Source organism: Tetrao urogallus (assembly GCF_951394365.1).
Source record: "Tetrao urogallus genome assembly, chromosome: 2".
NCBI classification, from domain to species: Eukaryota; Metazoa; Chordata; class Aves; order Galliformes; family Phasianidae; genus Tetrao; species Tetrao urogallus.
Window position 1 is genome coordinate 1764927 of NC_136814.1, and position 27495 is coordinate 1792421.

At 42.7% G+C, this 27495-nt stretch overlaps 2 protein-coding genes across 2 annotated transcripts in view; one reads left to right on the plus strand and one right to left on the minus strand.

The window, feature by feature from the left end:
* Window positions 1–7463: 7463 nt before the first annotated feature.
* Window positions 7464–27495, plus strand: part of FANCL (FA complementation group L) — a gene marked incomplete at both ends in the record, with an annotated part of 32125 nt that continues 12093 nt past the window's right edge. The window contains 6 exons of the mRNA XM_079550857.1: window positions 7464–7556; window positions 10576–10634; window positions 11436–11496; window positions 12566–12622; window positions 18101–18198; window positions 24052–24148. Of these exons, the coding sequence (XP_079406983.1) occupies window positions 7464–7556; window positions 10576–10634; window positions 11436–11496; window positions 12566–12622; window positions 18101–18198; window positions 24052–24148 (465 nt within the window). The remainder of the gene's footprint in view (window positions 7557–10575; window positions 10635–11435; window positions 11497–12565; window positions 12623–18100; window positions 18199–24051; window positions 24149–27495) is intronic.
* On the minus strand, window positions 8405–9515 carry LOC306958960 (tubulin beta chain-like; the record flags this gene model as incomplete). Its single annotated transcript, XM_079550596.1, is given in 7 exon segments — window positions 8405–8680; window positions 8684–8751; window positions 8754–8849; window positions 8852–8909; window positions 8912–8990; window positions 8992–9206; window positions 9426–9515. Coding segments are annotated over 7 exon segments (882 nt in total).

Below are 27495 nucleotides of genomic sequence, written 5' to 3' on the forward strand. Positions count from 1 at the left end.
CAGCTGCATCTGTAGCTCCTCTGACACCACTGGGAGGCTGCAGGGAGCTCAGGGCTGTCCACACAGCAGCTCAGAGAACACCAGTCCCAGTCCTGCCCTCTTCCTCAGGGCTCACCTTGAGGTGGCAGGTAGCTTGAGGCTGTCTGCTGATCTGCTCCTGTTGTCCCAGCACATCAATTTTGTGGACACCAGTCCCAGTACTATCTCTTCCCTTCTCCTCAGAACTTGGGAATCACAGAGTCACAGAATCACGGAATTGTAGGGGTTGGAAGGGACCTCCAGAGATCATCGAGTCCTGCCAAAGCAGGAAAGAAGAGGTGAGAGGTGTTGAGGAATGACAAGAATGGGAGATGAGAAGGAAGGCAGCTAGGGAGCAGCAGCTGGCACAGGAGCTCTCTGGCAGATGATGACATTTCAACACCGAGATGGAAATTGAGAGCCCCTGCTGCACTGCCAACAGATATGATGATGTCACCAGGCAAGCGTGATGTTACAGTGCTTGCCCAGGCCTGATGGAGATGGATCCACCTCCACTGGTCCTTCCTCTGGAGGTAGATCCACCTCCACAGGCTCGACATCATCTTCAGGTGGGTCAGTTTCCATTGGTTCAGGTTCTCTGCTGCTCCCCTGAAGCCTAAGCTTCTTTGGTGGAGGAGGATTCATCCTCCCCCAGAAAGGTTCTCTTTAATGTGTTTTCAGTGATTCTTCTAATAAAGATCTGAAAGACCTCATGGCACTCCACAGCTCCTCATGGTGGCACACAGGGTGTGCATGGGCAGCACTGCTCTCTGGTGATCCTTGTGGGCTCCTTCCAACTCAGGACATTCTGTGACTCTGTGGTAAGGCTTGATGGTGAGGCTGTTCTCACATGGTCTACACTGTCTCGCTTATGCACCTACAGCACCTGTCTCAGCTCTGGATTTCTGCATCCAGAGTTTTTCTGGTAAAGGTACCATGATCTTCTTTAAGCAGCTGCATGAGATATTTAAATCAACCTGAACAGCTTTGCTGGAAGCAGAAGGATCCACTGCGTATCTTCACCTATACAAATCAGCTGGGGAAGCATTTTTTGGCACGAAAGAGAAAGTCAGGGGTCAACATTTTTCTCAGCATCCAGTACAGCTGTTTCAGAAAGAAGTATCTAGGCATGGCCTGAAACCAAGGAACAAAAGTGTAAGTTAACTGTACGCTGCAGACATAGCTTAAATGCAATTAGCTCTTTTGTTTAAGAATAAACTGACTCTAACCACTTCTTGGGTATGTGGTTCTTTCAAGACAAAGAGGCAAATAACTCAGTTACATTTAGAAAAATGGCTTTAATGAACAGGAAAATGGCATTTAATCTTCTGGTGCATCCTGCATTTTATGAGTAAATTCCTTGGGAAACTGTAAGTGGAATGTAATTATTTTTAGAATAGAATCCTTTGTTATTAGCTACGTAGCTGTCGTGTGTACATAAAGAACCCTGCTGCACAGACAAAAGAGTGGAAAAGTTTCCTGTAGAGTTTTCTGCTATTGAAAGAATGAAAATTGAAGCAGAGGGGTGAACTTTTGGTTCACAGATTCAAACACTGAATGTTAAACCTGGCTGAGAGAAAATCACTTTATTCCGATAACTGGATTACTTAGAACAAAAATAGAGAAAATTAAGAACTGAAGAGCAGAAAATTAAGGTGGAATGCAATTTAAAGAGTAAGTAGATGATGTAGGCTTTCATTTTCATCCCCCCTCAGTGTCCAGCTAATTAAAATTACAATCAAAATGAAAGTCTAAACTTGTAAATATCTCTAGCTAATGATTTTGTCTTTTTAATCATCTTCACATTCAAAGACTTTATTTTATTCATTTAGAGCTTTACAATAAAATGAAATTGTTTTTCTCCAGTAAAATCCTTTTAATTTTCTTTATCTGTTGCTTTTTACATCATACATTATGTATTTTTCTTTTTTCTTTTTAATTTCTGCACAGTATTCTCTGCACTTTATAGTCTGTGCTCTTATGCATTTACTTAAACTATTATAAAGTTGGATGCAATAAAGCGGATAATGAAAACTTTTTGCTTAGCATAAAATCACTAGGGTTGCATCTGCTGGCTTGCAAAGTAATCTAGACAAACATTACCTTTCTTTGTGAGGTACATATGCAGATACAATGAGTTTCTAAGCCGCTGATCACATACAACTTTAAGTTTAGACAGAACAGTAAGCATTCAACTTTCTTCCTATGAAAAAGAACGGATTTGCCTGGATTTATAGACTACTGTCCATAGAAAATGGCTCGATTTTCTCTGAGTTTTCAGGGAACTCTTTCAAAAGGTTCAAGAAGCAAAAGGAATAAAAGATGTTTGTAACACACTAAGCAACAACGACTCATCTTTCTGACCCTAGCATCCTAAAAATTAGTGTTCATTGTCCGTGTATTTTGCACTTTCCAATAATATGGGAATACAAAATAACTGTCAAAAAATGGGTATAAATTTAGAGCCTTTGTTTTTGCATCCATGAAATGTATGAAAAAACTTTAGTTTCGCAGCAAAAAAATTATTTTGAAGCTTTCCAAACTGAGTGCGAGGAAGCCTTGAAAATATAGGACAAATTATCTGTGATTTGTCTTCATCACTTCCCTCATTTTGGATCATATCTCATTTCAATAGAAAATACTGATTTAAATTGGATAGTAGGGCTAAGGCATAGCCAGTCATAACAGTGTATCGTAACGCAAAGGAATACAATGATAGTTAGTAACATAGTTCATTTCAACCTCAGTTTTGCTTTGATTCAGCTACAACGAAATCTGAGGATTCTGATCTTGATCAAATCTATCTTGAAGTGTCTGCCAAATGTCTGGGGAGGTTATTAAACTTCTGGCTGGAACAAGACAGTGCTTCAACTTGATTTTCTTAGGAATTCTGCTTGAAGGAAAGAGAATGTCAACATTATACCCTCTCTTGCAACATATTTATCATTATGTTGTTGACACGGACATGCTAACAAACACATCTCCACTGAAATATCCTCATTTGACAGAGGCAAAAGCAAGGCCAGATTTTGGCCCAGCATCTTTTGGAATTTCTAACAATATATGTTCCCTGGTTCTGAAAGGCAACTTTCATCTGGCTGCTTGGAAGATCTCCAAGAGTTTGAGCTCTGTAAGGTTTGAAAGAGATAAAGCGCATATTTTTGTGTGTTTAGAATTCGTATAAAATACGGATTGGTTTCATCTTCCACTGATACCACTGATTGCAAAGGAAGTATTCCCAAAATTTGGGAAGATGTAATTGGGCTTGAAGTTTTAAACTTTATGCGTGGAAATTAATTTGTGTGCATGAACGCTGATACATCAGTCATTTCACAGGGTCATTTGCCAAACAGAGTGCCACGATATTGTATATATGTACAAACACAAATGCAAGTTTTAATAGCCCTCTAGACCTGAAACCTTTCAAAATATCCAGTGTTTACCTAACCTTGCAAAATGGTTTTAAATAGCCAGAAATAAATTGCAATGGAAGACAACTTCATAATAATCACTAGAAATATTTTCTAGCAAAAACTGTGTGGGTAAGATGAGGAGATAAGCATAAGCTGCCCAAAATAGGCTGTGGACTGGGAGGACTGTGGTAGAATGGAAGCACGGTGGTTCTCAACTGTCTTTTTCTTAGTGACTGATCTAACATCTCACTGTTTTCAAAGGTAGTAGCTTGGGTTACGGCTGCTTTCTTCATATCAGCGCTAGTGCTTGCATCACAGCTTCAGCAAGGCACGTTTGCCTAAAATGAATTCATGAAAAAAGCAATCAGTTTTTGATCAACAAACAAATGGATCTAGTTTACAAGGAGATCGATCAGGAACCAGAGAGGGCAGAAGTGAGGAGGGGCTGCATGGCTGGGAGCTGGGTGAAGGGAAGAACATAACTGTCTTTTGCAGTAGTGAGCCAGACATTCAGGTGGAGCAGTTGTACCAGAAAACTTCTTTCAGACAACTGTAGACCAATGGTTTAATCACAGAAAGGTCTGTGTACTGCCAAGGGCTGCTAGTGCAGCTGAGTTGTGGAGTTGGGCTTTCAAGCAGTGGAAAACTGAAGCTCTGATGTGTGGGGGGAAGGAGAGGGGGTGGGGGTGAAGCTCCTTAATTAGCTGAGAATAGGGTTTAAACGTTAGTTTTTGTCTAGGGCAAACAGTTTCACTGTTTATCAGTGTGTTCTGATCAGATAAAGATATGACACTTCTGGTGTAGCTTTTAAGAATAAGCAAGTTGATTTGACTTCAGTGAAAATAGAAACCATTATAGACTATTCAAAGCATTCTTTTGTTCATTGAAGTCTTTCTCTATATCATTTTTAAGCATTTGTTAGGACTGGAATTCTTACACTGTGGCCTATTGTGCAGTTTGTAGAGGCCTGTGAAGTTCTGTGATTTTAGTTCTGCTTAAAAGACAGATAAAATACACTAAATATTTTTTACTGTGGCTTTTCCTTACAAGCAACTACTGCTTTGGCCACCAGATTTATGATTACTCTGCAGAAGAGGAGGTGTTTCAGAAAAGAGGTGCTCTGTTAATTAATAATTAACTAATAAAAAACTAATTTTAAAATTAACTAATAAAAAACTAATTAAAATAATTAATACATTATGTATTAAAATATGTTTGAAAACATTTGATTGGCAGCCTTGCACACTTAGTAACATTGACCTTCAGTGGCTTGAAATACTATTGTAATTTTTCAATTTGCTATTATAAAATCCAGATTTCATAAACATATTATTATCTTTCCATTATGATTACTTATTCCATCTGAGGTCTACAATGCTTTTCTGTAACATCTAAATGGAAATGGGATTAGGATGAGATTCTGTCACTCCGGAGACTTGTGGAAAAAGGTGGGAATATGCACAGAAAAGGTCATTTCTTAGGGGCAAGATGAATGAAATGACAGTGAGCTATGATGAAGGACAGCAATTACTAGCAATTTTACATATTTCTAAATTGATTGTTTTATGTTGGGGAGACTAATGTGAAGAATAATGCACCCTTATTTTCTTAGAATCAAAAAATCACCAAGGTTGGAAAAGGCCTCCAAGATCATTCAGTCCAACTGTCCACCTATCACCAATATTTCCCACTAAACCACGTCCCTCAGTACAACATTTAAACATTTCTTGAACATCTCCAGGGTCAGTAACTCCACCACCTCCTTGGGCAGCCTGTTCCAGCACCTGACCACTCTCTTGGAGAAATATTTCCTAACATCCTACCCGAATCTGCCCTGGAGCAACTTGAGGCCATTCCCTCCAGTCCTATCACCAGTTACACAGGAGAAGAGGCCGACCCCCACCTCACCACATCCTCCCTTCAGGTTGGTGTAGAGAGTGATAAGGTCACCCTTGAGACTCCTCCAGACTGAAAAATTCCGGCTTCCTCAGGCACTTCATTGCCCTTCAACGGACATGCTCCAGTGCCTGAATCCTTCTTGCAGTGAGGGGCCCAAAACTGAACGCAGCACTTGAGATGCAGCCTCACCAGAGCTGAGTCCAGAGGGATGATCACTGCCCTGCTCCTGCTGGCAACACTATTTCTGATACAATCCAGGATGCCATTGGCCTTCTTGGCCACCTGGGCACACTGCTGGTTCATGTTCAGCCAAGCACTGATCAATACCCCCAGGTCCATTTCCTCTATGCAGTCTCCCAGCCAATCTGCCCAAGCCTGTAGCATTGCCAGGAGCTGCTGTGGCCAAAGTGCAGGATCTGGCACTTGGACTTGTTGAACTTCGTCCCACTGGCCTCAGCCCAGCAATCCAGCCTTTCCAGATCGCTCTGCAGGGCCTTCCTACCCTCAGGCATATTGACACCTCCGTCCAACTGGGTGTCATCTGCAAACTTTCAAAGGATGCATTTCACAGTAGGCACATGTATAAAAAATCAAGCTTAAAAATAAAATAATTCATGGAAACAATGTCACTTTCTTAAGTTACTAAGTGGTTTCATATGAATTGATTTTTTTTTTTTTTTTTTTTTTTGGTGAATGCAGTTGCTGTCCCTGACTTCATGGGATAACTTTAGTAACAAAATCTAGCTTATTGAATATTCAGAAATTACTGCTTTCAAGAGTCCAGTCTCCATACTGAGGATCTTGACATCTATTCATGATTTTATTTTCTGACTTCTTAACTACCTGAAAATCATATTTGAATGGACAAATAATTAATAACATGCCCTGTGATTTTTCTGGCAAGCAATGATTATAATCCGACTAATAAAGGTGACCTGTGGCTGAAAAATGGAATCAGGACTCCCTTGCCTTATGAAGTACTCCCATCAAACCTCATCTCGCTGTCATGAACAGCTTTATGGAGGAAACTATGAGCACAGGTAAAACATAATGGCATTTAAAACCTGTTAGTGCATGTACTTGAAAACTTTTCTTGGTTTGAATCTTGCTTTGGAGGGGGCATTCTAAAGCAACATCAGGATGACAACCTTTGGTTCTAACAAGGAACTGAACGTGTCTTTCCCAGCAACACTGAAAATTTGCTGGAAATCTGCACTTTTTTGCAGGTTGAGATGCACTGTTTTAAAGGTATACGACAGCCTGAGTTATAGGCAAGTTTGTAGGGCCTCTTGAAACATGTATGAGGACTGCTCCAAAAGTAATGCCTTATTTATTACGATGGCCCACGACATCAGAGGTAGATGTTGTCTGTGTGGCAGTAGAGGTTGAACCTTCCTGCCAATATTCCATTACATTTTGTCGCCGTGAGACACAGGGGCACTGTGACAGGACGGCATCCAACGTGGAAGTGCTTAAGAAGAAAAAGAGCATCACTGAATTCCTCCAGGAAGAAAAAACAGCACCGCTGATATTCACTGACACTTTGCTGAATAAGGATGGAGATCAGACAGCAGGTGTGAGCACGGTGAGGTGGTGGATGCTGCAGTGGCCATGTTGCAGGCAGCCATGCCCAGTTGTCGCACCACAAAACTAAGAGCTTATTGCTGGAGAAAATGCATCTCTACCGACGGCGACCGTCGAAAAAGAGTGCCTTGTAGCGGAGAGATCTGTGTTTTGACAGCGTTATTGTGTGCTTTGCTGTAATTTCCGTGTTAATAAACGGGAGGCATTACTTTCAGAGCAACCTGCATATAATAACCCTCCGAGGCTTGTTTAAAACTCATTTTCCGGACTTCCCCAAGCACAGTGACCGCGAACTGCTTATCGCCGTATGGCTGGCTGTAGATCACGATCCCCACTCCAGGGCTTCCTTCAGCCCCGTTTCCTCAGGACGTCCCGAAGCGGGAAGGAGCGCGCGCCTCACACAGCGGCCGCCTGACAGATGGGCGGGGAAGAGGCAGCGCAGCCCGGCGCCAATGCACGAAACGCCCCTGCGCCTCTCGCGCATGCGCAGCCTGATGGGCGGGGCCTCGGCGCGGTTCGAACGGTGGCGGGCCGCGGACGTGCGGCGGCATGGCGGCTCGGGGATCTCTGTTCCGCCAGTGCCCGCTGCTGCTGCCTCAGAACGGCGAGGGGACGGCCTACGAGGGCTTCGTCAGCGCGCAGGTACCGGCTCTGCTCACGTCGCGCTGCCCGACGGCTGTGTGAGGGGCTCTGAACGGAGCCCGGCGCAGCGGGGCCGCCGCGCTGCCCGGTGTTGTCCGGCTCCGTGTGAGGCGAGGGGGTGCCGCGCTGCGGCCGTGGCTCTGTAGCGTGTGTGGTCGCAACCCGGCTCTGCCGTGACAAACAAGGCGCCAGCGTGAGCAGCTCCTCTGATGTGGCTGTGGGATCGAGGCTGGGGCTGCGGTGTATCGAGGTCTGAAGTTATTGACGATCTTATCGAAAGGCTCAGCCTTCGGAGGAGTTTGGAAGCAGTTGGTGCTCCAGTGGGCTGTGTTCCGCTCTGGGGCAGACGCTTTGTTTTTGCTGATGGGGATCGCAGATGTGGTAGGACTCTCTGGAGTCCCTTGGCAGAGACTTAGGGCAGGCTGTGTGTATTCAGGTTTTGGGTAACTCCAGGAATGGAAGCCCCAGGACCTCTCAGGCAACCAGACTCAGTCTTTGACCACCTACACTACCAACAAGCGTTTCTCTTGTGTTTTTTTTTTTGTTGTTGTTGTTCCCCCCCAACCTCACTGCATTTAAGTGAAGCTTCCAATATTTAAACTTATACCCACTGCCTCTTGTCCCTTGGGTGTGTGTCACTCCATTGAGTCTGACCATGTGTTCTTTTCTCTTTGTCAGGATTTTTTTTTTTTTTTTTTTTTTTTTCCACTGTGAAAAATTATTTAATGGTGCCTATACAGCATTGGAAGTGACTTGAAGACAAGAGAAGGAACACAACACAGAGAGAAGTTTTGAATGACAGTTCATACAGCTTTAAACAAAATTCACAGGTGTCATCAGCATAGCTCTTACTCTGCCTCCTCCTCAGCCTCTTCCTCAAACTCCCCCTCCTCCTCAGCAGTAGCGCCCTGGTACTGCTGATACTCAGACACCAGGTCGTTCATGTTGCTCTCAGCCTCTGTGAATTCCATCTCATCCATGCCATCCCCTGTGTACCAGTGCAGGAAAACCTTTTGGCGGAACATGGCTGTGAACTGCTCTGAAATGCATTTGAACAGGTCCTGGATGGCTGTGCTGTTACCAATGAACGTGGCAGACATTTTCAGGCCACGAGGTGGAATGTCTCAGAACGCTGTTTTAACGTTATTAGAAATCCATTCAGCAAAGTAACTGCTATTTTTGTTCTGGATGTTTGCTCATCTACCTCTTTCATGGACATACGGCCTCTGAGAACAGCAGCTACGGTCAGGTAGTGGCTGTGCCGTGGGTCACACACAGCCATCATGTTTTTGGCTGTGTGAGCTCTGGGACGGTCAGAGCACGGTATTGCTGGCTGCCACGGCTTGTGAGGGGGGGGCAAAGCCAGGCATGAAAAAGTGCAGGCGGGGAAAGGGAACCATATTCACCGCCAGCTTCCGCAGGTCTGCATTAAGCAGGCAGGCAGGTGGTGACACCGCTCATGGTGGCTGACACTAAATGGTTCAGATCACTGTATGTTGGTGTAGTTAACTTCAGTGTTCTGAAGCATATGTCATAGAGAGCTTCGTTATCAATGCAGTAGGTTTCATCTGCGTTCTCCCCGAGCTGGTGCACTGACAGTGTGGTGTTGTAGGGCTCTACTACAGTGTCTGATGCTGCTCTTCCCCCCAGCTGTGTGTAATTAGTACACACCGGCTTTAAGGGTACTTCAGACGCTTAAATCACCCTCGTGGCTCTCCATGGTCTAACTTCAGTGTGTCTCTGTCCCACTGCATCCCAGGAATGCCTTACCACCCCTGAGCAGAGAGGAAACATTGCCCCTGGGCCTGCTGGCAGCTCTGCCTAATGTAGCATTAGAGGCACTTCACCTCCCTTGTTGCAAGGGCGTACCGCTGGCTCGAGGTCAGCTCTGTGCCCACTGGGATCAGACAGGGCCTTTTCTGCAGAGCTGCCCTCTACTTGCTTAGTACTTTGGTGCATGGTATTATTACCGGTTCATGTCATATCAGCTGCTTCCTCCAGTCTTCTGTCCTCTGCAGACTTGCTGAGACTGCAGTGTCCCCTCATCTGGGTCAATAACTAGGGTTTAGTAGTGTTGACCCCTGGTGTGTGCCTTTAGTCAGTGGCTTCCATCTGGACATTGTCATGCTGAGCACAACCTTTAGAGCCTGGCACCTTTAACAGCTTTCAGTCCACCTCACTGAGAGCCTCTTATGGAAAAAGGTATTGAAAGCCTTGCTGGGGTCAAGGCAAAACAAAATTAGAATATATTTGCTGTTGTTCTTACCTTTCTTCTGAAGAAATGTCAGAATCTGTGGTAGTAGTTCAAGGTGTGCTGAGATGGAAGAGAATCTGAAGTTTTGAGATAAGTTAATTGTCCACTTCTGGGAAGTGTCTTACAAACCTTAATTTCAATTCTGTTTTCATAATCCTTTGAGAATGTCGGGGCAAGATCACAAATAGGGGCAATTAATAAAAATAGAAGTGAATGGTGTTTAGGAGCTGCTTCATAAAGACTGCACCAGTGGGGGCAAGAAGTATGTTAATGTGGTTGAGACTATTTGAGTTTATGGCTTCTAAGTTGCTGAAAGTCTTCTGTGCGTCAGTGCCCAAGTTCCTTTTTAGCATAGTACTTTTATAATAAAAGTCTACTCTCTTCCTTGAGTTGAAAAGACGTTCTTACAGACTTCAGCATGACTTGGATTATGGCATGTCCAGGTCTGAGTAATGCTTTTTTTCTTTTTTTAAATGTATTATTTTTCTTTATAAAATATGATCTACTGAAAACATTCTTATTGAATACTGTGAGTTACAGAGATCGAGAATATTTCAAGCTGAGAATTAAAACCAGGATTATTCCTACTTGTTACTCATACTGCTTTTTTTTTTTTCTAAATGAATAAATTCTGTGTAATATTCCTGAAAGTCACAGAAGAGAAATTTTCTTGCTTAGCAGTCAATATTTTCAGGAAGTATTGCCCACAGTATCAAACAATGTTTCTTTGCTGGCCTTCCTACTAACTAAATGCTTATTTTCAAGGGTAGAGACTTCCACATCCGGATACTTTTACCAACAGATTCTCAACTGAAAAATGCAAGGTAAGATAGTCATATGGAAAAAGATGTGTGAGTGTATGTAAGCAAGCATATTTGATGAAAGCAATGATGAATATGTGTATTAATTGGTACCTTTTTTCCAGTATGAATGTTAATAAACGCTAATAAACAGTGATAATAAATATCAACTGTATCAAAATATTTTGGTTTTAATTAATTGGCTATTTTTATATAAGTCAGTGTACTTGAGAAAATGTTTATTTAGATCAAACTACTTATACATCACCATTTGGAAAACAGAAGATGCAGAGTTGTAAATTAAAGGAGTTATGTACTGATGTTAAAATGCTATGCTATTACTGAGCTTCTCTTTAAAAGCACTGTTCTTATTGGTGCAGTTGTTTGTCACGGTGGTATTTAGGTATGTGCACTGTATGTATGCATGCATGCATGCGTTCGTTCTTGGCATTCCGCTCTATGCTTCTACCTGCTGTGAACTGTGAACAAGTGATATTAGGTAGCTTTTACATTCTAGGTCAGCTAGCCAGAACGCCATTATAAGTAACTGACATTTTCAGGCTTGAGTTTTAAAATACTGGTATTTTTTTGTGAAGTCATATTAGCTTGAAAGAATTATGTTGCTTTCAGCAAAAAAAGAGGCTTAATTTCTAATGGGCTGTGGATAGTGACATTTGAAAATTTGAAATGTATTTGAATATGAAATCTCAAAGAAATTTGAAGTATTGTTTAATTCCTTCTATGTTGTTGGCACCAAACTTTGTGATCCTTTCTCAAAATCATGTAGTATGAATTTAAAATGAATACAAAGTACTGTTTGTCCAGGATAGAGTGTGGCTGGCAGCTGAAGAAGATCCTTCATGGATATCGGCATATTTTGAAACAGGTAGGCTACTTTTAAAACCATTTCTGTTAGTTGTCTATCTATGATGATTCTCTTAAGTGTGTGTGTGTGTATGATTTGTGAAACTTTTACTCACGCTTATTCTGAAAGTGTTAAAGAATTCTAATTTCACCTTGTAGGCAAGATGTGCTATTTTGAAATGCTTGAGTATTTGCAGACTACTGTGAGGTGAGATGGATTGGAATTAGAAAATAGTCGCTTTTTATTCAAGGTTTGGAGTGAGGCTTTCTGTTTGTTTGTTTTCCTTTTGTTCATTTTTTAAGGTTGAGTTAGAACTCGTAATAAATTACAGCTGACATCTTACACTTTCCTTAATTTCTCTCTCTGTATATATAATAAATTGTTCATAATGCATAAAGGAAAAAAATCACAGAAGTTGTTGATTTATGTAGCTCATTCTGTGTTGTGGGCAGTCAAGGAATCTAAGTTAAACCTCTCTGTCCTGAAGAAACTTTTAGAGCAAGGATATAACTGCCCTCCAGCCATGGAGGATATTGTAAGGAAACATCTGCCAAATGTGCAGATGGCATCTCTCAGACTTTGTGCTGCTTTGTAGGACAAGAGTTGCAGCTTTGGAGTATCTTAAGTTACAGAGCTACAGAAACAGGAGCATAAGTATGTGCTGCATCTGATGACAAACAAGGATCCTTTAGAATGTGCGGTATCTGGAAGTAGGTGGTTCTTGAGAGTTCTTAAAGAAAATTGAACTGAAAATGTTTTGAGCAACTCAGAAGCATCTCTTCTTTCTGGTAGAAACTGAAGTGTCCATAAAAGTCTTCCTAAATACAGATAAATGCATGAAGTATGAAGTCTTCACAAATCATGTAACAAATGTGTTACGTGATGATATTTGACAAAGATGGTAGTTAATTTTCACTGAGGTTCCCTGAACTGGAGGCTTGTTTTTTAATTGAGGTATTTAAAATTTTTTGTGGTTGAGATTTTTTTTTTCCTTGTTAGTGGCTTGATAACACCAGAAGAGTAGATATTTAGACTGGAATTATTTACCACTAAATGTTATGATATAAAAACGATGCTCTGTTCCTTCCAGAGGTTGCACAGTTGTCCAGATCTTGTCAGTTTTGTGGTGGAGCTGAAAACTGTCTTGGTAAGTGTCAGAATATCCAGAATATCGATGCTTGTGCTTTTTCTCTTGTTGTTGTGGTGTTGGTTTTTTTAATGTTTTTTTAACATACAAGAAAAGTATTACACAATATCAGTGTGTTGCTCAAGCTGTTTTCGCTTTTTCACTGTATCCTGTTGGAACACTGTTTTTTTTTCAGTTTGACTATCCACTTTCATTGTGCATCTCAGGGTAGAATTAAGTTTAATAATAATGAAAAACTCCTTGCTCCTGATGCTGCTTCAGTAGTGTCTTCCACATCTGTCAGGTACAAAGCTCTGAGGCTGAGTGTCGTTGATAGCAGCTCTTGAAAGTAATCCTTCATCGTTACTGTAGTTTTGGAAACAGATCTCACTTTATATGATCTGTAAGCAAAATTTTAAGTATGCTTTTCAAGTCCAAGTAGTGCAACACTAAGGAGGGCAACACGTGGCTTTGTGTTTGTTTGTTTTTCTGTTGTTTTTCCTCTGTAATTTGTACTGAGGGCTCCACACCTGGACACAGTACTCCAGATGGGGCCTCACAAGAGCCGAGTAGAGAGGGACAATCACTTCCCTGTTCCTGCTGACCACCCCTCTCCTGATGGAGCCCAGGATCCCATTTGCCTTTCGAGCTGCCAGAGCGCACTGCTGGCTCATGTTGAGTCTCTCGTCCATCAGGACCCCCAGGTCCTTCTCTGCCGAGCTGCTCTCAAGGACCACTCCTCCCAGCTTGTACGGGTGCCTGGGGTTCTTCCGGCCCAAATGCAAAACCTTGCACTTTGCCGTGTTGAACCTCATTAGGTTCACCCGAGCCCAGCTTTCCAGCCTGTCGAGGTCCCTCTGAATGGCATCCCTTCCTTCCACCGTATCAACCGCACCACTCAGCTTGGTGTCGTCAGCAAACTTGCTGAGGGTGCACTCAATTCCCTCATCGATGTCATTGATAAAGATGTTAAAGAGCACCGGTCCCAAGACAGACCCTTGGGGGACACCACTTGTTACCGGCCTCCACCTGGACATAGAGCCATTGACCATCACCCTCTGTCTGCGGCCTTTCAACCAATTGCTTATCCATCGGGTCGTCCACCCATCAAATCCACTTCCCTCCAATTTGGAGATGAGGATGTGGTGGGGGACCATGTCAAAGGCCTTGCTCAGGTCCAGGAAAATGACATCGGTCGCCTTCCCTTCGTCCACCAATGCCGTCACTCCATCATAGAAGGCCACAAGATTAGTTAGTCATGACCTTCCTTTGGTGAAGCCGTGCTGGCTGTCTCGGATCACATGCTCATTCTTTATGTGATCGAGCATGTTGTCCAGGAGGATCTGTTCCATGATTTTCCCAGGCACGGAGGTGAGACTCACCGGCCTGTAGTTCCCCGGGTCCTCCCTGCTCCCCTTCTTGTATATGGGAGTGACGTGACCCTTCCTCCAGTCGTCCGGGACCTCACCTGACAGCCACGACTTCTCAAATATGATGGAGAGCGGCTCGGCAACCACCTCAGCCAGCTCCTTCAGGACCCTGGGATGCACGCCATCCGGCCCCATAGACTTATATTCATTCAGTCTAAGGAGGCACTGTCGGACTTGCTCTGCCCTTACAATGGGGAGGGATTTACCTCCTTGGTCCCCACATAGAGGTTTGGGGATGCAGGGCTCAGGGACGTGAAAAAGACTAGAATCCTGGCCACCAGTGAAGACCGAGGTGAAGAATTCATTCAGCACCTCAGCTTTTTCTTCATCTGTTGAAGCCAGTTCTCCTTTTAAATTTACCAAAGTAGGTACACCCGTTTTGGCCTGTCTCTTCTGGCCAATGTACCTGTAGAAGGTTTTCTTATTGTTTTTCACATCCCTTGCCAAGTTCAGTTCTGCCTGCGCCTTGGCTTCCCTGATCCCACGTCTGCAAGTCCGGACAGCATCCCTGTACTCTTCCCAGGTGACACAGCCTTGTTTCCAGAGCTTGTACACCCCTTTCTTCGCCCTCAGTTCTCTCAGCAGGTCCTTGCTGAGCCATGCCGGTTTCCTACCTCGCCTGCCCACTTTCTTATTCAGAGGAATGGAGACCTCTTGTGCTTCCAGGAGGGCATCCTTGAAGAGCAGCCAGCTCTCCTCAACATCTTTGTCTTTGAGGGCGGCGCGCCAGGGGATCTTGGCCAGCAATCCATTGAGTAGCTTGAAGTCTGCTCTTCTAAAGTTCAGCGTCCTGATCCTGCTCTTTGCCAGGCCCACATCGCTTGAGATCACAAACTCAACCAAGGCGTGGTCGCTGGAGCCCAGGCAGCCTCCAACTTTGACACCTTTGATGATCTCCTCAGCGTTTGTGAGCAGCAGGTCCAGCAACGCTTCACCTCTGGTCGGTCTGTCCAATACCTGAACCAGAAAGCTATCGTCAATGGATTCCAAGAGCTTTCTGGAGCTCTTGCAGCTCGCCGTGTGGTTTTCCCAGCAGATGTCCGGATGGTTGAAGTCCCCCACCAGGACAAGAGCCCGTGAGCCAGACATCTCACGCATCTGGAGCAAGAAAGCCTCGTCAACAGCCTCCCCCTGATCAGGTGGCCTGTAGTATACCCCTAACACCAGCTGACCTGTATTAGTCCCATCTCTAATCCTAACCCACAGGCTCTCAACCTGTTCCTGACTGTTTCTCGTAGGGAGCTCCTCACAGTTTATCCAATCTCTGACATAGAGAGCAACTCCCCCACCCCTCCTACCTCGCCTATCTCTCCTAAAGAGTCTATAGCCATCGATCGCAGTATCCCAATTGTGGGAGTCATCCCACCATGTTTCTGTGATAGCAACAAGGTCATAACTTTCCGAGTGCATCACAGTTTCCAGTTCCTCCTGCTTGTTACTCAGGCTGCGTGCATTGGTATAAAGGCACTTCAGCCGGGCTATCCGTCTCACCACCTTTATAAGGGATCTAGGATCCCCTAGAACAGCAGCATCCCCAGCATCCCCCTGCCCTACTCCTTCCCTGTGCACTCTGCCGTCATTGCTCATGGAGTTTGGTACAAGCCCTCGAATGACCCGTTCACCCCCAGTAGCCCCTATTTTGTCCCCTTCCCCCTTCGTTCCTAGTTTAAAGACCTGTCAATGAGTCCCGCTAATTCTTCAGCTAATATCCTCTTACCCCTCAGGGACAGGCTGCATGCATCAGCAGCCATCATGCCAGGTGCAGTGTAAATTGCCCCATGGTCAAAAAAGCCGAAATTCTTGTGTCTGCACCAGCTTTTTAGCCATCTATTTAAGAGTTGGGTGTTTTGGATCCTCCCTGTACCTTTCCCTGACACCACGGGCATAGAAGAAAAGACCACCTGCACCCCAGCACCTTCAAGCATTCGCCCCATTCCCCTGAAGTCTTTCTTGATAGACCTCAGGCTTTCCTTATCAACTTCCTCGCTGCCAGCCTGAATTATTAAAAGTGGGTAATAATCTGAAGGCCGAATCAACTCGGGAATTTTCTTTGAAATGTCTCTGACCCGAGCCCCAGGAAGGCAGCACACCTCTCTGCGGGTAGGGTCAGGCCGGCATATAGGGCCTTCTGTTCCTTGCAGAAGGGAGTCACCTATGACAATCACCCTTCTGTCCTTACGGGTAGAAGCAGTCTTGAGGCTTGTGGGCGACCGCTTCGCCTGAGGCAACCTCACGGGTGAACCTGTCTCCGCCCTCTCACTCGTCCCCCCCTCAAATTCCAGGGCCTCAAACCTGTTACGCAGAGGCACCTGGGGAGTCGGGGATGGACGGGTTGGGGGATGCCCCCTCCGCCGAGCAGGTACCCGTTTCCACTCCTCCTCCCTTCTCAAATTGCTGTTAGGGGGAAGAGAGGACAGGGGGCTCGCTGAAACGCTGTCAGCTGGCTGGTTCCCCTTTACCAGGTGTTTGTAAGGTGGCAGGGGCTGACGTGCTCCGTGAGGAGCCTCGTCTGTGTGCCGAGAACCTGAGGTTGAGAGGGACTGACACCACCAGTCAATCTCCCTCTCACACTCTTTTATAGTCCTCAGCCTCTCCACTTCCTCCTTCAAGCTAATCACAAGGCTGAGCAAGTCATTCAATTGCTCACACCTTATACAAGTGCTGCCTCCTTCATGTGGCATTGCAAATGCCAGGCTGTGGCACTCCTCACAGCCAGTGACCTGCACACTAGCATCTCGTGATGGTATCTCTGTCTGAGTCGCCACACACCTCATACTGTTATTCTCCCCTCTATGCACGCACCAGACCTCAGTCTGGCTCTGGACCGTCTTCTTGGCTGCTGTCTTTCTGCTGCGTGTGCTCGGGACCTCTGCACGGGTCTTCACAGTTTTTGTGCTTGAAGCCTTCTGCCGGGGTGCACCCATGGCAACCAGCAGGCTCACTAACTCAACAAGAAAGTCCTAAAGGGGTGCAAGTGATCGGCCCTGCCCTGCTGCCCCCTACCCTCACACTGTTGCCAGGTTCGCTAAGTGCCCTGGCACTTACCACCAATAGCTGTAACAAGATTCCTTGCAGGAGAGTGCAGACAAGGGTAGCTTGCAAAAGCACCACGTTAAGACAGCCTGGGAGACAGCTATACTACCTCCTCTGCTGTGCCTCAGGTGGGCAGCGACACGTCGCTGCCCTCCCTAGGGCTTTTTGTAGCAGCGATCAAGGGCTGCTTCCGGTTTGCGCCCGTTTAAATCTCCCGCCGATGCGTTGGCAACGCCCACTCTGCGTCAGCTGCTCTCGCGAGAGCAGCCCGACTGAGAGCGGCGTCCGCACGATTGCCGCGGGAATCCTCGATGAGGAAAGCGATTAAAATCCCCTTGTACCTCGCTAAAAGTCGCGGCGGTTCTGCCAGAGACAGCTTCGAGCCGCGGACCTCGGCGATCAAGCAATGTATGTCGTGTATGTTTGGTGGCCCTGCTAGGCAGGGGGGTTGGAACTACATGATCCTTGAGGTCCCTTCCAACCCGGGTGATTCTGTGATTCTGTGATTCTGTGTAATTTGGTATGAAGTTTTTCATAGAACTTTGGAGGCACCTGCCTAATGAATGCCTGTACACAAACTCTGGGATCCTATTGTATTAAAACAGAGACACTGATAACTTTTTGACTGATAGTGTGTGGCTGTATATGAGGGATTCCATGTTTTCTTATGTGGCTGTGATGCTCAGGAGGCAGCTGTGGGCTTCACAGAACCTTCTTTTGAAATGTTCTTTCAGACAAGATGCTTGGCTTCCAATTTATTAGATGAAAAAGAGGCACATTTGATATTTGCATCTGAAGACTGTTGTCAACATCTGTGTTTTTTTTAAATTGCAGATGTTTTCATTAGCAGTATCTGAAGTAATTTACCAAACAGCTTTTGTCTGCTTTAGCTGGAGGCTATAACAAAACAAATGCAGTGTACAGTTAATTTTACATAAGTTTAATATTTTGAATGAATTGCAAAAATCACATAACTAAGTAGATGCAAAAATATTGAAATCTTCCTTAATGATGTTTTTAACATTCTTTTAAACAGGAAATTGCTTTGAAGAATACACAAGAGCTGCATGTACCAAGGCCACCAGAATACTACTCCTGTCTTGTCAGAGATCTAGAAATATTGGGTTGGAATAAGTATGTTTATTTTGTTACCTAGTCGAATACCCTCTCCTACATATATGTTAGGCGTTGGTTTCACATATAACTTGTTAATTTATCCTGTTCGGAAAAAGTTTTAAAATAGCCTGCTGCAGCACAAAGTAAAAAAAGGATGAAAAAAATAAATCAAAACCCTGCTTCAGCTAACGACACATTTTTCAGTATTGGATAACTGAGTTGGGGTTTGAGACTGTACTACTAACCAATCGATCCTGTGACCTACAAACTATTGACATAGTGAACAATACTATATTTATAGGGTTTTTGTTTTTTTTACTATTTCAGTCATGCACTGAGTTATATAGTTATAACTGACTTCATGATGGTGGTTCTTCACAACACTAAAAAAGCATAGAAGAGACTTTGGGAATTTGTTATTCCAGAACTGCAGAACAATCAGCCCTTGAGAAACTACAGAAATTGATTGTTTCTGGCTACCCAGGTGGTTCAAACAAAGATGAGGGCCTATGAAAGGCATCTGGTGGGTTTTCTTGACGCAGCTGTGCAGGGAGACCATGTTTGGGTCTCCCCAAACAGGGGACCATGTTGCTTTTGAAGGAATTGGTTACTGCACAAGGAGAGAGTAAGCTGTGTTACCTGGTCAGGTTGGCTTAGTGCACCTGAGTGCAGGATTTCACAGGAGGGGTACCATGCTGTTGTATAAAATGAGTATCTATGAAATAGGGAATGAAATTCAGGTGGTCTTCTCAGGGAAGTAAAATAGTAGTGAATCACAAAAGATGCTTATCTTTGTTGAGGAAAGAAAAGTACATGTAGCTGCATCTAGGAACTTATTTGTTAGGCTATTGCATGTGTTCAAACAGATGATATTTATTCACAATCCGGCAGGCCCTCAGATGAGCTGACTGTAGGAGTGTCAAATTAAAGTTCTTCAAAGGAAGACATGGATCTCCTCTTATAAAAATAAAGGAGCTGGGGTTGTGGTCAAATACTCAATGTCTGTGCAGAAATGTTTCAGGAATCTGCAATGCTTCCCGATTTGCAGACTTCTGGGAAGGCTTTGCCTGCCATCACATGCCACTACTAGCAAGTTCTCTGATATCAAACAACTTAATCCTCCAGCACAGAGCTTGGAATGACTTATATCTAGGTAACCTTTATGGAGTTGAAGGCAGCTATTTCTGTGTAGGCACAGAGAAAATAAATTTGTAGACTGTGTTTAATTTTACTGATAGCATGCAATTAATTTGAGTGCCTTCTTTCAAGGGGCAAAGATGAAAGATTGAAGAGTTTTGAATGAGAAGCCGTATTTTAGGTTCTCTAAAACAAAAGTTTGAAACAGGAGGTCTGCAGTTGGAACTTTCAGAATGACAAATCTACTTTTTTTTCTTAATCTTGGCTGGTATTTAACATGTTTATTTCACCACATGAAGTAATTTTTTTTTTTTCTAGAGCCTTATGTTGAGGAATAGTCCTAAGTTTTCTCACTTTTGCGTATGAATAAGTAATATGTAAGTAACATTAAGTGGGAATTTGTTTTGAAGACCTCCTCTTTAAAACGTCCTTCTTAAATCAGCTACTGTAATTTCCATTATTGAGGATGTAGCTGGTGGGTACAGCTGATGGCATATTCTTCAAGCACGTCTGAGAATATGTATTTGTAAATTGCATATCACTGAGCATAATACACTCTTGAAATAATTTTAGTAGCTTATCTCAAAGAGAGGAGTACTTCTCTCTTGCTATAAATGTAAAATATTCAGTGGTTTACTGTTAAAAAACACACCAGTGTTTTATCAGAGAGCATGCTTCTAAGGCAGAGTTTGCCTCATTTTCTAGTTAAAATTGGTTTTTGTGTGGACAGACAACTTGTGCTGTGCTTTTGTCCAGTGTACTCAAGTAATTTTGTAGACATGGATCTCTTGATTAATGTGTTATGGTTGCTGTTCAGCCTGGGAGGTGGGGAGTCGGTTGTTAAAAGGACTGGGCTGTACATAAGGAATCATATCTGCTTTACAGTGAGTTGATAATTTGAAGTGTATTAGCAAGTTCCTCCTCTAATTAAAAATATAATGAACTGCAGAGAAGGCCACTTAACCTAAACTGGTTTTGGGCTGCAAGAGATGTGTACTTGCATATTAAAAACATGGTGGTATGGTCTTCTAGCAGAAAACTAAGCCTTCTTACTGCCAGAAAACTTCAATTAAATGCTCACACCTTGTGACACATCTGGCTTTATTTATCAGCATTAGTCTTTGAGGGAGAAAAAAAAAAGACAAAAACTGGCTTGTTGTGGACTTTTTCTCAGTAAGATTTTTGGGCTGTGCTCCAGCCAATCCATCTCTGAATGCATCCAAATCCAACTGAAAAATTTTCTTATTTGAAAGAGAATCTAAACAATAGGGTAATAGTCCCTTATCTCTAACGTGAGCTAAGAAGCTTTTAGGGATGGCAGAAGTGTATTCAAATAACTTATCTAAGGAATATGTGGAGTTTCTCAAAAACAAACTGTAGACGTTACTTGAAGTGATCTTATGCCTCTTTCCTCTTCAACCGCTGAGAGTAAAACCAGTAATGAATATTGTAAGTGGGCAGGCTGCCATTGTTAGATATAATCGCTTTCTCTGTTATAATGGAGGCTTTATTTTTTGACCTAATTTTAGTGTGCAGTACACATTCTTTCATAGTCAAATACTTGTTCACAAAGGTCACATTTCAATAGGTTCTACGGTTTAACTGAATTTCCTATAGTAACTGCTGTCCTTCTTGAAGCTGGAGTGTTCAAAAGAAGTTACTCGTATAACTTTAAGAAGATGAAGAAACTGGCACAAAATAGTTTGCTGAGATGGGGAAGTTTGCTTGTGAACCCTTATAGTGGTAAAATAAATGAAAGGTTCTTCTAGTGTTATAATCTGACTAGTTGAGGTAGTGAAAATGCTTCAGGTAGGCAGCTTATTGGCATTAAACCTCTGTAAGATTTGTCACCCTCGAGTGGATGACATCTCCAAATTGTGCTTGACCAGAGTGATTGCCTTCTACGTTGTCATCACTGGGTGGATGGGGGGAGAGCAGTGCATGTTGTGTACCTTGACCACAGCAAGGTGTTTGACGCTGTCTCCCACAGTGTCCTTGTAAAGAAGCTTAGAAAAATGAGTGGGCAGTGAGGTGGGTTGAGAACTGGCTGACTGGCAGAGCTCAGAGGGTTGTGAGCAGTGGCGTAGTGTCTAGATGGAAGCTAAGAAGCACAGAACCCTGTGTTCCCCCAGGGTCAGAGCAGGTCTGGTCTGATTCAGTGTCTTTGTTGGAGACCTGAATGACAAGGCAGAGTCCACCCTCAGCAAATTTGCTGATGTATGAAGCTGGGAGAAGTGACTGACGTGCCAGAAGGCTGTGCTGCCATTCAGTGGGACCTGAGCAGGCTGGAGGTTTGGATGGAAAGGAAAATTCAAAGAAATAAGTGTAGAGTCCTGCACCTGTGGAGAAATAACAACATGCATCAGTACAGGATAGGGGATGGCTTGCTGGAGAAGAGCTCTGCAGAGAAGGACCTGGGGATCCTGATGAATAACAGGTTGGCCATGAGCCAGCAGTGTGCTCCTGTGGCCAAGAAGGGCAATTGTATTCTGGGGCACATAAAGAATAACAGCGTGGCCAGCAGGGTGAGGAAGGTGATCTTCCTTCTCTGCTCTGCCCTGGTGAGGCCACATCTGGAATACTGCGTTCAGTTCTTGTTTCCCCAGTTCAAAGAAGACAGGGATCTTGTAGAGAGAGTCCAGCACAGGGTGACAAAGATGATAAAAGGCCTGGAACGTCTCCCATGTGAGGAAAGGCTGAGAGATCTGCAACTGTTCAGCCTGGAGAAGAAAACGCTGAGAGGGGATCTGATCAATGCTTATAAATATCTAAAGTGTAGGAGGCAATTCGACAAGACCAGACTCCTTTTCGGTGGTGTGTAGTTATAGGACAAGGAGTAATGGCCCAAAACTGGAACATACGAAGTTCCACGTGAATATGAGTAAGAAATTACTTACAGTAAGGGTGATGAAGCACTGGAACAGGCTGCCCGGGGAGGTTGTGGAATCTCTTTCTATGGAGATGTTCAGGACCATCTGGACACCTACCTGTGAGACCTGCAGTAAGGAACCTGCTTTAGCAGGGAAGTTGAGCTTGATGACCCCTAAGCTTCCTTCTTCTATTCTGAGGTCGTATGAAGAAGTTCATATGGCTTTTACAGAGTTATCCAGCTTCCCCCGGTTGTACAGAACTCGCTTCTTCATTTTTATTTTTTTTTATCCAGAGACTGGTAGAATGATGTTACAGAATGAGTAGCCAGTAAGCTACTGAGTTCTTTTCTTTTATCTTAAATGGAAAATTGAATCCTCCTTCATCCCCTGGAGGCAGTTTATTGCTTTTTACATTCTGCTGAGAAAAAGGAAGACCAGCAGTGAGTTTTCATTCCGGGCATTCTGCAACAGTAGATGGAAGCCTGGGTTGTAAGTAATTTCTTATCTTTATAAAAATGTGTAATATGATTTTGAGGTAAAGTTAGAATGAGGTGTGAGCAGTGATTGTTCCTATTGGAGGAGAAATGCTGTAATGTTCTCTAGGTAAACTGAATTTAATTGACTACATTTTGATCAAGACTTCTATTTCTTTAAACTGTTCAGGAGGAGTGGCGAAATATTCACAGAAATTTGTAGGCCAGTGTAATATTGCTTTAAATTATCCAGCATTAAATGTGAAATAATGTCTTTTTCAGCACTCAGTAGCACTACTACTTTTTTCCAACCTTATTTTTCATGTGTGATTACGGAGATTACTTTGTTCGTTTCACCTCCTGCTAGGAGTGTGTAGCTCTACTTTTTCCTATGTAGACTTCTACAACTGTGTATCTATTTGCTCTTGAAAGAGAAACGTTTTTTCCAGTGTGCTGGTTGAAGTGACCGGGCTAGTGTGTATTAATTTAGAAAAACGTCACTTAGGTTAGCTAGCAGATACTTGCTTTGAGCTCTGGGCTTTTCAGTCTGGGTGATAAGTTTGTGCAACAATTGTAGACTGCTTTTTTATCATCCCGCGAGAATGATGCCGTAACAATGTCAAAATGCCCACATACTCAGCTCTCTGTTGAGTATAGGGATAAGTCTCAACCTTTTTGGCAGCTGTTGAAGCCTCTCAGCAGAACGTACTTTGGTGGAAGAGTGTATTTCATAATTTCCTTCATCTTCATTGTTTAGGGAAGTATCAGTAATGTCTTAAACAAAAAGGTTTTGTATTAAAACTTATTTATGTTTAGTACGTACTTTCTACTTGCTTGAGTGCATTTATACTGTGTGAAACTGTCATGAAACAAAGGTGAATCACTGCAAACAACTCATTTTGTACCTGTTCTAGAACTGCTTTTTGTGAAAAATCAATTTCAGAATGTGAACCGGTAGCCACCGAATTCTCAAAAATAATATTATTGATAACAAAAGAGAGCTTCATTGAAGGCAAAAGCAAATCGAGAGCATGAAAGTCTCACGGCGTAAGAAACCGCAGAAATGGATCAAAGATTTGACAGGAAGTTTAATGTGTACATAAGTAGAGGCTGACAGGAACATGCTGTGTGTGTCAAAGGTTCCAGTGATGGAAAACTGAAACATAGCGCTCGCTGACCACAGCGTGAGCCGTGACACACACTGTAAATAACCCAAAGATGTATGACTGCATTAAGCAGTGGTGTATTAACAGCAGTAAATCCAGAACAGCCGAAATGCTCGGCATATCAGACTTGCCCTGATGAATATTTGAATCAGACTAATAAGAGTATTGCAGATCTTTCAAACTGGAGTTCTTGAAATCCCATCAGAGCTTGCTTTTCTCTTTCAGAGTCGCATATGTGGACGCTGGGCTCACCACAATCAAGCTGAAGGCTGAGGACTCTCGTGGTCGACAGCATCTGGTCACTCTGAAGTTAAACGCAAAGGTGAATTTATATGGGGGAAAATACTTCAAGATTTCCATGAAAAAGATGGATTTTCTAATTTGTAAGGATTTCAGAGAGTTGGTCTGATAGCATGTCTGTTGTGCAAAATAATCTGGTTTTTGGTGGTTGGCTTTTTACAAATTGTTTTGTAAAATGCAGAATTTTCAGACTTGAACTTCAATGAAAATTCCTAATATGTTATTGTTGTCCGAAGGTCTTACAAGAGGCTGCACGTCATGTGAGAAACACTTTGTGATGCTGCAATTAAGAAAGCTATTTTAGAGACTTTCATACATTATCACTCAGTCCAGAGACTAAACATATAAGAGCAATTGGAGGACGTTATGTAGCTTCTGTGGCAAGTCTTACTGTTTGAGCTGTAAAGGTTTATGACAGACTGACTGCAGAATTGACATTCTTAAGCATTTAACAAGCAGAACAACAACAACAAAAACCAAACCGTGGCATGTATGGAAGCAGCAAAGTTTTAATTCTTCCTAACACATAGAACTGCACTCAAACTGTAATACTTCTTTGTAGAATTTCTTGTTTTAAGACAAGAATCTCCTACCAGAATCTATGACGATCTGGGCTATGTGATGGCAATTGTGTGGTCATTGCTGCTACCTTCAGAAAATCAGCTTAGGGGTAAAATACGATTTGGAAACTATCGATGGTCCATCATCTGGAATAATAATCTTGAAGGAATAAGAACTGGACACTGTACATCAAACTAAATTTCATCATCAGAAACTTCCTGTATTCTTTAAGAAATAGAAATGCAGCAGTTTTTTAGTTTTATGTAAGACAAATTATTACCTTCCAGGACACAACAGAGAATTGCCAGGGAATGCTGGTTATCAACATAGGTTTTCAAGAACTAATAAAAGTGCTCTAAATATATATGCATGTGTTTATGCACACAGTAATGAACAAATAATTAATTTGCTAGTCACTTGGTTGTTAAATACACTCATGGGGGGGGGAAAAAAGAGGTAAAATTATGGGCTATTTAGTGTGCAAGAACCTGGCTGTATTGGCATTGTTTATAAGGGAGCTGCTATCCATGTACTTAGTATGGCATTAGAAATGAAATGCATGCAGCCTGTTGCCCCTAAGCTTTTTCTTCAGCTTATGGAGATTGAAGTAAAGCACTTTTAACTGTAAAGCTCAAGCACCTGATAAAACCAGTCAAACAGTGTTACACTTCTGCATTGGCTGGTTCTGTTTAACTTATCGCTGTACCATGGTGGGAATCAAGCTCACCCATTTTCTGTCCTTCTAAAAACTTGTGCTTTTCTTTATAGTAATGAAATGTGTGTGGCTGAGGCTCCTAATAGCAGAAGAAAGCACCTTCTATCAGCTAAAGATGCAGTGTAATAAAAAGACTAGATTATCTAAATTGTCTGCTGTGAAAAGTAATCATCAAATTTTTCTTTTCAAGTGATTTTTGTGATGAAAGGATCAATTGTTTGTCCTTTTGAAACTGTCTGGCATTTAAACTTGCCAGAGGAGAGAATTTATATGTGAAATGTTGCTGACACAAGGGTTTGATTTTTCCTTTATATACATATCTCATGTGTTTGAGAAGACTGTGCTTTTTAAGAGATTTCTTTTGGTAGCGTGCTTTAATTCAATTATGCTTATTTTTGTTATGCTGTTTCTTTGACTGTGGTTAGTTTGAGAGTTAAACCTCTCCCCTGAGCACACGTTGCTGGCAGAGTGGTTGCTTCAGCCTTGTCCTTGCAGATGCCATGCACTGAGATGAGTTAATAAGCACCCCGACAATGATTTTGGGATGGGAAACTTCTACAAGTGGTTTAGAAAATCATTCTTCATGAAGTTATAATGTGTATTCAAATAATCCTCTGAATGTGCCTACCATCCCTAATGGCTTGGATGTACTTAGAGGACTTCTCAGTTTGTCAAATGTTTTCACTTATCCTTGGCTCAGTGTTCTTTGTATTAGGAATTGCTCTTTTAAAAATGGTTGCTCTCTATAATCTGCATTTATAAAGTACATGGGAAACCTGGGGCAATCAAATTCAGTCTGGAAGGATGGAGAGCATCACGTCATCGCTGTGTGTGCGATCCAGTGCTACACAGCGTCAACTTGTGTAAATTATTGGGACTGTCTTCATAACAGGATGCATTGTTTAATGCTCAGGTTACATTTTGTGAAATAGTTTTCAGTTCAGTTTGCCTGAAAACGCCTGATGCAGGAAATTTCTTCCACTTGCAATGTAATAAACAAGCTAGAAGGTTTCTGAAAGCCAAATACGTGTCTTTGCAAGGTATAAAACCAAATACATCAGGTTTTATTTTTCAGATTTCATGTTGTATTACATGAGGAACTCATATATTTTAGTTCTTGGAAGTGGGTTGGGTGCTTGCCATTTCAGAACTCTAATAGCTACTGCAATAATTTGCATGCCGTGTAGTAAACAAGATGCTTTGACAGTAATTAAGTGAATGATTTGGCGAGGGTTATTGAAAATGCTTTTTCTAGATAACATCAGCTGCATGCTCAAAATACAGTAAATAAATCTTTGCTCTAGCAATTGCTTAAATTCTTCTGAAAAGTAGGATTTCTACCATACCAATCTGACTGTGTGTGTGGTGCTGCTGATACACTGTGGGATAGTGCTGTAAAATACTGTCTCCTGCAGAATCATCGTGTTACTTTATACAGGACTTCACCCTGCAAGGTTGAAAAGCATTAAAGAGATAAGGTAATTTATTTTTTTTTTAAATAATGTTTATAGGATCTGTTTGCAACCACTTGTTCAAAGGCAGCATACAAAAGAATGCATAAAGTGAATTTACTTACCAAGAAAATAAGCACCTAATTGGTTAATGCTGCTGATATTTAACTAGGGCAGTCCTAAAATGAATCCCACAGAGAAACCGATCTGTTTGTTTTAGGCAACGTTTTTTACATTGAAAACAAGTTTATTTTTATGCAAGCATTAAAGCATTTCATGAAAAATAACGCGAACGCTACAGTAAAAGAAACTGTGACAGCTTTTGTGGGTACACTTCCCTAAACTGTAACTGCCTCCTGTCCAAATTAGTTGTTTGTTCTCTTGCTCTCTTGCTGTTTTTTAGCTTGTCTGCCTCCAGTTTGATAAAATAGCAAATCACACAGTGCTCAAGTTGTAGGAGTCGTCTTCAGAAAGCAGATATCTGACAGAAGCTACAAGTGAAGGCATACTAAACAGTGCAAGTTGAAACAGATTTCTGGGAAATGCATGAATCCACCTCATTATTAACATCAAGGCAGGGCAGAATGGATGCTCTAGGAAAGATATACTTTTTTTTTTTTTTTTTTTTTTTTTTCGCTCTTT